This window comes from Condylostylus longicornis, unplaced genomic scaffold (assembly GCF_029603195.1).
Source record: "Condylostylus longicornis isolate FDR11 unplaced genomic scaffold, ASM2960319v2 ptg000084l, whole genome shotgun sequence".
Classification (NCBI taxonomy): Eukaryota; Metazoa; Arthropoda; class Insecta; order Diptera; family Dolichopodidae; genus Condylostylus; species Condylostylus longicornis.
The window spans coordinates 5636036-5647449 of record NW_026578052.1 but is presented as its reverse complement, the minus strand read 5'-3'; the positions used below and the strand labels follow the sequence as shown (position 1 = coordinate 5647449).

At 29.4% G+C, this 11414-nt stretch overlaps 1 protein-coding gene across 1 annotated transcript; it reads left to right on the top strand.

Moving 5' to 3' along the window:
* Window positions 1-5747: 5747 nt before the first annotated feature.
* On the top strand, window positions 5748-8985 carry LOC129613597 (period circadian protein homolog 1-like). Its single transcript, XM_055527728.1, has 4 exons — window positions 5748-5754; window positions 5815-6290; window positions 8276-8297; window positions 8357-8985. The coding sequence occupies exons 1-4, from the start codon at window positions 5748-5750 to the stop codon at window positions 8983-8985; spliced, it is 1134 nt and encodes a 377-aa protein (XP_055383703.1).
* Window positions 8986-11414: the final 2429 nt, after the last annotated feature.

Below are 11414 nucleotides of genomic sequence, written 5' to 3'. Positions count from 1 at the left end.
CAACTGGCAAATGCCAAAATCGCGATAAGTAAGACGTCTGTAATGCCATAACAAAAAAAAGTTATTAATTTAAAATATGAAACAAAAACAACAAAGTTATAGTGAAATTTGCACAATATAAACAGTTAAATGCACCTACTTTTCATTTTTAATATATAACAAAGCTGCCAAGAAAGAGCAACTGTCGTAAAGGTCGTTTAGTTACCTAATAAATCAAATTCATTTATTTTAATAGTTTTTATACTGAATCAATAATTTTCCCTAAATTATTTGGTTTTGATTAAACAAAAAAAAATTTAAACAAATCTGCTAATTAAAAAAAATTCTAAAAGAAAAATATCGAAAACTCTTATAAAAGATAAGAGTATAAGCATTTCTTATAAGCATATAAAGAGTGTTATCATTTCGATTTGATATTGATATCATTAAATCGAAAACAAAATATAGTTCCTCTACTTTACTTAGGTACATAACCTTATTTTATAACATGTAGCATATAACGCATAACGTTATAATTTTTTTTTAACTTATTTAGGTATTTGGAGACCATATCCGTAAATAATTTAAAAAAAAATCATGTAGAAATGAGCAAGAACCAGGCAACAGTTCTCCCGGGTCTTCTGACTAAATATTGCCAGATCAGGGAGTAACTAAGGAATTTTGTTTGAAGTGTTAGGACATGTACCTTTAAGATGTACTATGTGGAGTTATTGTTACTATCTTGTTGATTACAAGAAAGGTGGTGTGCTGTGGAATAACTGCGGGGGGTTGACTACCCCAAGTATTCGTGTTCCCAGACAAGATAAGTATTCGAAAGAGTACATTAAGTATCATGTGTGATCGGGGGTCAATAGACCCCATTACAGTGATTCGAATGCACCATCATTCCATTACCGTAAATCTACAAACTATACAAGGTGAACCTAAACTGTTGTCAAAAACTGTTTATAAACATGTTCATAAACAGTTATAAACAAAAATATAACCATAATATAAATTAATACTAATTAAAAATTTAATAGATAATTATTTTATTGATGAAGATTAGATATTTTACATTATTCTTTACCATATTTTGGCGTTTCAATTGTATTTTGACAATTCTAAATTTATTTCTTGGAATATTCAAAAATACTTTAATTACTCACAGCACTTAATTTATGATTTAATGAAAAAATAACAAAAAAAAAAAAACAGGGCTATTAAAATATGTGTATGAGATCGATTTGTGTTTTCCTTATCATAAAACTTTACTACGTAAGTTTTATGTCCAAAAAAAGTATATTTTGAAGTAGTTATTAAAGTTATTAACTTGAATAAAATATTTAAAAATAAATTTTAGTAGGTTACATAAAATAAATTCACGAGCGTGTCCAAACTTTCCTCTCAATTTTGTAAGTACATACACATTTTTAATAGGAACATAGCATCAATATTATTAACAAAACACTGTTCGATACCTGTAGATCCGATGAAATTTCACATGGAAAAACCCCCTTCTAAAACACGCGACTACGCATATATCTATAAGGTTTTGATGTAATATTTTATTTGTGTGAGACTCTCAGCAACCAGCTTTTGTTTCAAGTCTTTAGCAGATCTAGACCAACGACATCATCGGCAAATATAAATTATACAAATAAATCACAGAATGAAACATGTGTATCAAAGATACCCGGATATTACTAAAATATTACGGATATTCACTACCGCAAATATTTGAACAGTATTTAAATTACTTGAAATCACAATCATACACATCTATGCACGTACATGCATTTATCTGCATATAGTTATTTGTGTAAATTAAGACTAAAGATATAAACTAAGAGCTTAATTAATACAATTTTAATCACTTCCTTTAAGTAATCATCTTTTTTACCAATCCTATTTCCCAAGAGAGCATTTTGACATTTACAAAATATTCTCTTTGGAAATTTAAAATTTCTCTTTCAATGACGTACATCATTCACATATTGAAACCGCTATACATAATTTGTAAAGGAATTCCATAATAATCAATGACTTCAGTTTTAATTGATAAATAAACGATTTGTAAATTTCAAAAAAATTTTTCTAGTAAATTTAATACATATTTAACAAAGATAAAGAGTGTATTACGCATTAAAGATTATCTTTTACACACACTTACATAATACTTAGGTAAAAAGCTATATATTTCATTCAAATTACTATATTTGATATTGGTATATGTGTAATCTTCTCTAATCTAGTATCCTAAGTTTAACACACTTTTTTTTGTGCCTAATTTGATAACCCAACAAACGATAAACGTCACTTACTCTTATACTTGTATACAATCAATCAAAATAAATTGTTTACTTTTGTGATTGACAATTCAATAAAACGTCGGAGAGATTCGTCTAGCATATTGTCTAATCACGTACATATGTATGTAGATTGCTATTTGAGAAAAAATAGAAAGATTTTTAAGTATACACCCTTGCCACAAGCTATGGATAAAAAGTCTAAGTGGTAATAAAAAGTCATAAATAGATAGTTTTAATTAAAAATTACGGATAAAAATTTCACAGTATTAAAAATCACAGTATTAAAATTCGTAGGCCGTAAAATTTGCTGTAATTTCAGTTACATGATAATTACAAATAAGTGTTTATATAGCTGGATATTTTTAGTATAGTCTGTTTATGCTATTATAAGCTCGTATATTTAGTATAGTGATTTGTACAGTTTATTCGTATTTCTAGTTGCCTACTTTTGTAAATGAAGTTTCTGAATTCGGACGTGAATATGGTGTTCCGCCGATTAACAGATAAAGTCAAATGTACACCCTCTTGTAAAACTTTCGACACCCCCCTGATTTCTTTTAACATTTAGCGGGTCTTATATGATTATTAAATTGGGCACTCTTACAGATTAAACTTGATTCTATATTTTGATAATTATTGAAGAGCGCACGCAATTAATTTATTCTCTACAAGCGATTCTATTTTTTTATCTATATGCAAAATATGCGAATTTTGTTTTATTTTTTAATTTTATTGAAAATTCTGTTATCTCATTTCCTTAATTAAATAAAGTGACAATTAAAAATTTTTTTTGTATTATCAAAATTATATTAGGAATGCTTAATATTAATCTACTATAAAGCCTAAGTAATACGTCCCTATTAATAAATTATTGTGTGTCTATTATAAAATTTGTCCAAAATAAAATTTTATTATACTAGTAATGACGCAATACATAAGGAATACGCCAAATGAATCATTTTAAAGGGATCGTAAAATTTTAAAAATTGTTTGTTGTTTTTGCCAAAAAGAATACGGAAAATGTTATTAGTACTGTCATAGAAGTACCTTATGTCATTTACTTTTTGTTAATTTGATGCAGATATTTTTTAAAGTAAATGATATTTGCTAAACTTAAAATTCCGAGCAAATCATTTTTCTTAGTTAAATTAAAATATAAGTTGTATAGAGTAAGGAGGTCTTTCGAAAATTTTTAAAATAATGTTAGTATTATTAACTTAAATTTGATAACAATAATATATGGGACAAATACAAGCAATTTACTTTTAAAACATTCTTTCATTCTTTGATCTGTTTGATAGCACTTAGATGACATTTTACCATCATGCTATATTTTTCTACATGTGAATTGGCGTACATTTATCAAATCACAAAAATCTTGTTTGAGGTCAAACCCACCTCTTATGATATACCTGGTAACTAAAGAAATAAAATAATTATAAATATATTATGTACTTATAAAAATAAGTGATAATTTAAAAAAAAAAAAATAATCTCACTTCATTTTGAAACTCATAATTTTTTTACTTTTATTTTTGAAAAAAAGTTATGAATTAGATAATGATTATGGTGAATGACAAGCTTAAGATATAGGAAAACTTCAAAATTGTGTATAAATTAAATTTTCAATATACACCTTTCACCAATACAAATATGCATAATTATTTTCACAAGCTTAATTTTTGGCGAATAAATGATTAACCCCAATCTGTAGTTGTTGGGAAAAAATTACTGCAAATATAAATGAATTATTGCTGGAAATGAATGATTGTGTGTATGAATGAATGAAAATTGAATACGATCGTATTATTTATAGTTTAAGATGCCAAAGCTAAAATTTTAATTACAAATTACTTAAAAGAATTGCAGGAAATTACATAACTACATATATGCATGCATGTATTTAAAACATCCAAAATTTTATATCAAAGCACCAAATGTTTGTACTTCTGTTCAAAAAATTCGGTTGTAGTGCAGGTGTGAACTATAATTTTTAATATTTACAAGCAACCAAATAAATAAGGCCTTTGATTTCGGTCTAATTATGTGGTATTAAAGGCAAAAAAATTCATACGGCTAAATAATAAAAAAAATATTGCTTTTGTACAAAATATTTTAGTAATTGAAAAATTTTTTTAAAATTTAGTTCCACATAGTTTTTATTATGAATTCGAAAAAAAATTATCATCCATATGGTAACACCTATTTAAATACAAACATGTATCACTAATTACGGTTTTTGTAATTTCAAATTTTATAGTTTTTGAGCTTAAAAAAAGCTTTCCTGAAAGAAAGCTTTGTTTTTGAATTTAAAAAAAAATCCTTTTTTCCATCCCTGAAAAAAATTCGGAGTAAATCATAAAACTTTTTTTGAAGTAAATGTTAAAGAATGTGGTGAGAAAGTTTTTTTTCCAAAACTTTCTGTGACTAATACAAGGTGCAAAGCTTCAATTTTTAATTTATTGCTAATAAGCTGTGAGAATATAAAAAATACATTTCTACTTCTTAATCTTAATTAAATTATTTAAAAGCTTTCAATAAATTAAAGGGGATTTTTCCATAAATATTTGCATATGTATTTATATTTGGTTATTCAAACACACAATCAAATGTATAATGTTTGCAGGATGTTTTAATTTTACCGACAAGCCTTCTGACAAATAATATTTTTAATTCTTTTATAAGAAACACCCAAAGAAACTAGAGGCATACACAAAAATTTAGAAATTTATAAATAAAATAAAAATTTCGAATTCCTTACAATTCACCTTACCCTGTCTTAACTAATTAACCCAAAATATCAAGTGCAAGCATCAGAACAAACGCACTATAGAGTTTCACTAAGGACAAACGTTTTTCTATAATTCTTCATAAACCTTGTATTCATGTAATAAGCTCTTGTTTTTCTTCAAAAATTATGCCAGCAATCCTTCTATACTATGTTCAATTTAGTGATGTGCTAAAACAATTTTAACTCTTACGATTAATGTGTAACAGAGTATAAAGATCGCTTTGCAAACTTGTTGATAGAATTACGACCATGATTGGAACAATATCAATATGACAAGTCAACTTAATAACTTTTAATATATTTTTATGTTAACAAATAGTCAATATAGTTTATTATGTAAGGAAATGATAAGAATTAATTGATTTTTGAAAAAATTTATCAAATAAAAATCAAAATTTTAACACGATAACACTTTGAGAATTTGATCGAGTACCAAATAATTGAAATGACAAAAAGAAAAATTTTCTAGAATTTTTCTACGAAAGTTTTTTAATTAAATAAACTCTAGATATCTGATCAAATTGATCACTGCTTGATGAATATCGAAACTATAAAAGAAAAATTTCTACTGTAGCATGTCAGAGTTTTCTAAAAACCTTTTAGGAGTTCAATCAGAGTTTTCTAAAAACCTTTTACGAGTTCAATTAAATTAAAAAGCTAAAACAATGAAAGGTAACAAAAGATTTACAAAAATTTTAAATGAGGACAAATAAATTCTTTGCTTTCTTTTAGCAGGTTTCGTTATTTTTGCAATTTTTTCACTTGGAATAATAAGTGCAAATGCCGATTGGCCACAATGTAATGGTGTCGCCCATGGAAGACTAGTTCATCATCCAGATACATGTACAAAATATATTGTTTGTGAAAATGGCGGTGTTGAAATGACATGTCCAGCAAATCTACATTTTAGTGAAGCACAGCAAACTTGTGATTATCCAGAAAGAGCAAATTGTCAAGGAAATTCAGGAAGACCTTGTCCACCTTGCCCTAATCCTTGTCCAAACCCGTGCCCTAATCCTTGTCCAAAACCATGTCCAGATCCATGTTGCTGTTGTTGTTGCAAAGAAACAACAACAACAACAACAACTCGGAAACCATGTCCTCCACCATGCCCAAATCCATGTCCTCCACCATGCCCTGATCCATGTTTTAACCGCCGCCTACGTTCAATTGCCTCCAAAATAAATTTAAACAAGGATTTGGATATTGTAAACAAAAAATAAAGTATTCAAGTGTGTCAAAAAATATTTTGTAAAGTAAAATACATAATATGTTGGTGCATGTATGTATTCGAATGTCTTAAAAATATAACAAGAAGTATTCAATAAAAATTGTTTAAAATTTGCAAAAGAGAAATTTATTATTAATTTTTGGAATGTGTTAAAGTTCTTTAAAGGTAAACGTTAGACAACCTCTTTTACGAAAGAAAACTCACTTATACTAGCATTTTTAGTTTGAATTTCAACTATCTGAAGTGATTAAAAATTATATTCGTAATTGCAAATTTTAATTTCTTCCTAGTAGAAGATTTTGTAATAATTTGTTTATTAGAAACTGCTTGTAACTGCTTTTCTTATACATCTTCATTTTTCATTCCTGAATTCGAAATAGAACTAAAAATCTTCAAGAACATATAAAATTTTTTAAAAGCTTAAAACAAGAGAACTTTTGCGAAACTTTCTCTAAGAAACAAAAGTATTAAACTTCTATTTATTTCGAAATTTTATTTCAATCAAGGAAGCAACAAAAAATTAAAAAATTTAATAAAAAATTTTGCATATGTTTAGGAGAAATTTATCTCTGTTATTGAATTATTGGGAAGGTAGTATATTTTCGTGGCTCAATATTTATGTACCACTTTCAAATAATACTTGAGAATTTTTGAAATGACTTATATGTTTAGAACATCATTTGAGAATATCACCATGGGAATATTGTTATGCAGTTAAAGGCATTCAAATTATTTCTTTTAATGATTCCAGAAATATCCTGTTTATATCAACCATTCTATTTATTATATATAATTTTTTCTTCTTCCAGAGAACTAAAATTTCTGATTGATGATCTTGTTGGTAGATATTCTAGCTGCCATTATATCTCACGGGTTCAAGCGTTTAGTTGAGATCAAGAGAAGAAATTGAAAAACTAAGAGAATTCGAAGACCAATACAGAGAAATTGATCAACAGTTATTTAGATCTACGATGATTCACAAACGCCTGATCCCAATAAGTAAGACCAGTAGGCAAACGAAGCCCAGTGAGCGGCTACCTACAAAAACAGTGTGACTACATATTCGTGGATGGAGAGCAATGTGTAATGTGAGTAAGAGTTTCGTATTTTATCGTGATTATCAAGGCAGGGAACCAAAGAGATGAAGAACATAGATCACCCTTTATTATTTTCCCTTTCCGAAGATAAAGAACGAACGAATTTTGGAAAATTTAACTTTTTGACAGGAAAAAGTTATGATTCTATAATTTAAATTGTGTTACCCTATAACTCTGGAACTCTGACTCAATTGTTATGATTACAGACTAATAACAATTTATTTAAAAATTATGTTGAAAAAAAGTGATATTTAGCCAGATTTAAAAATATTAGATTAATCCACCTAAAGCGTAATTTGTTGATTTAATAACATAATCAAAAAATTAACATTATTTAAGTATGATAATTACATTTTTAGAACAAGAATGTAAACGCTCAGTATAAATGTATTATAGCCAAACGCTTTTGAATACCAGCTTAAGCAAAAATATTATAATCAAAGTACCAGAGGCAAGGGCGCCATTTGTTTAAGCCTCCATAATTCAATAGGTGCAATATCAATATGAAAAATTAAATTAAAAATTTTCTATACATTCTAAATCATTTAAAAAATATTATGTAAAGCATGGAAGTGATAAGCAGAATTTGATTTCAGATATTATTTACATGCACATTTTAATATTTTAACATGATTTAAAAAATGTGCCACAAAACTAAAAAAAAAAAACCAAAATTCTATTTTTAAACTTTTTTTATATTTCTAAAAAGATTTCTTTAATTCTTGAATTAGATAAAGTTTTTAATTAGATAAATTTTCGATATTGTTGGCAGATTGATCACAACTTAAATCGAAAAAGTATATAAGGAAAATTTTTAGCAAAGTGTGTCACAGTTTCTTATAAGTCTTTTAGAAACCCTGTTTAGCTAAAAACAGAAACAATGAAAGGTAAAAAAGTTTGTAAACTATAAATAACTTAAAATAAATAATTTATTTGTATATTGCAGGAGCCATTATTTTAGCAATTTTTTCACTAGGAATAGTAAGTGTATACGCCGATTGGCCACAATGTGATGGTGTCGCTCATGGAAGACTAGTTCGTCATCCAGACACATGTAGAAAATATATAGTCTGTGAAAATGGCGGTATTGAAATGACTTGCGCAGCTGATCTCCATTTCAATGAAGAGTTACAAACTTGTGATTATCCTGAAAAGGCAGGTTGTGAAGGAAATCCAGGACCTGGACCAGGACCCGGACCAGGACCCGGCCCAGGACCAGGACCAAGCCCTGGACCAGGACCTTGTCCACCTTGTCCCAACCCCTGCCCTAATCCATGTCCAAAACCATGTCCAGATCCATGCTGCTGCTGCTGTAATTGTGGTTCAACTACTCCCAGGCCAACAACTCCAAGACCTACAACACCAAGACCAACAACACCAAGACCAACAACACCAAGACCTACAACTCCAAGACCAACAAGCAGTTCAACTACACGTGGTCCAATTACAACACCTCAACCATGTCCACCATGTCCTCAGCCATGTCCAGATCCATGTCATAAACCATGTCCTGATCCCTGTTTTAATCGCCGTCTTCGATCAATCGCTTCCAAATTATTGATAAAAAAAGAATAAAATATTTTAATTTCTCTGTATAATAAAGAAACTATGTAAAATTGTAAATTGAAAACTTAACAAAAAAGCGTATGATTTTTGAATGTCAACCTCCACCTCAAGCGCTCTACATCTATTTTTACAGTATTGAAAGGTTAAATTGTGAGGTAAATTAAATATGAAACCCGTCATTTTTGTATTGTATTATAAATAATATTCAGTATAAAGGAAAACTTAAATAAACTTTTTTTAATATAAATTAAGGAATTTGTTACTGCTTATTTTTCTTCTTTTTATATTTTTTGACTATTTTATGTTGCGTTCATTTAATCGCTTTTAATTGAAATCATATTTACAATTATCAACTTAAAATAAACTTAAATTCAGTTATCCAGTCATCCACTACCCTGTCCATTCTTTTCAGGTGGACCTTCGAGAGGCAGTGTCTAGTGAGAACCCCCACTAATGCCCTCAAATTTGGACAACTGAGCATTGTCAGACCCTATCACCCCAGTCCCAGGAGAGACACAAATTTACTAGGATGCGATAGGCCCTGGCAGCTATCCCAGTGTTAAACTCTGGCCCGCTCCTCCCATTCATTGAGGGCACGCAAGACCGTTGTCTTGTGCAACCCAAAGCATGGCTACGGTCGAATGAAGGTAGCCGCCGCTCCCTCCCTGGCAAGACTATCAGCTCTATCGGCCTCGTCCACTCCGTAGTGTCCTGGCACCCACATCAAGGTTAATTTGTTGTGTCAATGCATTCTTTCAGCAGCCTGGATCCCACTACATCAGACAAGAGAGCCCCAAGACCAGCCCTACTGTCCGACATAATAAAAATCCTCCTCCTGTTAATGTTCCTGCTCCTCCTAATGAAAACGTTACTTACTACTGTTGTTAAGTATGTTAGGAGGGTACTTGAATAATTTCGATCTCTCATCTAAATGTTAGGAATCATTTAAGAAAAAATAAAAAGATTTGTTTTTTGCAGTTTTTGCTGCCCACACTAAAACTAAGATCAAAATACAACACATTTTTTTTAAGCTATTATTATAGCCCAAAAAAATCTGATGTGGTCAGCACATAACCGACCGCATTGTGCATTGTCTAGTTAAGTGAAAGTGTTACAGAATATTATAAAAATGCCCAGATACAGAATATTATAAATAACATTAGTAAGCTTATAGTTAACATACTTAGAAAAATATAAATTTGGCTCTTAGTTGAGTTTCGCTTTGTGCCACCCGAATTCCCTGAAATGCTCGTCAGTTAGTTTCGGTAACAACCAGAACTCAAATATCAAATTTCAAGAAATTCTATCAATTAGTTCCGTAGATATAGTGAAACATGTAAAATCGGCCCGCAGATCAGTTTTCGATCCCTGATCTTTCCAAAAAAATTTATATGTTCATTGCTTTAATACGAAGAACCTAAATATTAAATTTCAATGAAATCGGTCGATTATTTCTCTTTATATACGCAAAAATGTATATTTGGCCCGTAGTAAACGTCCAGTTGCTGACACCTGATTTCTTCCAAAAGTTAGGTTTTGCGGCCGGTCGAGCGAAGCTTATATATGAAATCTCAAGCAAATCGATTGAATAGTTTCTACCGTGCCATGGTAGAAATAAACTTAGATATAAAATTTCATAAAAATCGGTTCAGTAGAACTTGAGATACACGCGTGCATACACAGACCGACAGACCGATAGACCGACAGACCGACAGACGGACAGACCGACAGGTTGCTAAAAATAGTTTATTTACACTTCCCTACTATGGAGAAGTGCATTTCCACCGAAAACTCGATATGCAAAATTTGTTGCCATCACATAACATACCTATTGTATACACAATACGGTCGGTAAAAATATTTGTACAATAATTACTGCATTGCATGCAATAAGGGAGGTTTTGTGACAAAATATTGAGCTAGTGGAATTCTTAAAGAGAATACATTTCTCCATGGTAAAGAAACCGGTATAAGTAAAATATTTTTAGACGAATCCGATCAGTCAGCATATCTGTAAAGTTATCTTATTTATATTTGCGAAGGTTGCATCTGAATTAACTTTAAAAATATAAATTGTAGATTATCGGCGCATCTTTTACATTATTAAAGATTTTTACATATACATTATAACCGTAATCATAAGAAACCACCGAGCTTCTACAAGAAATTGGACTTATTTGGAAAGTGTTCTTAGTTAAATTTAGTATAAGTTCCAGAGTGACGTGAGCAGGGAAATGGTTTTCCCAAAAGGAGAGAAGTAATTGAATTTTATCTCTTTTATTTGATTTAGTTATTGTTCCTCAAATAAAAATTGAAGATTACTTTAATGACCAGGCTTAAAAGGTATGGAGAATAATTTGTTTCTTTTCTTGTGCCTTTCATGTATTTATATTTATAATAAATTAAAGAACATAATTTAAAAATATAACGGTAACAAA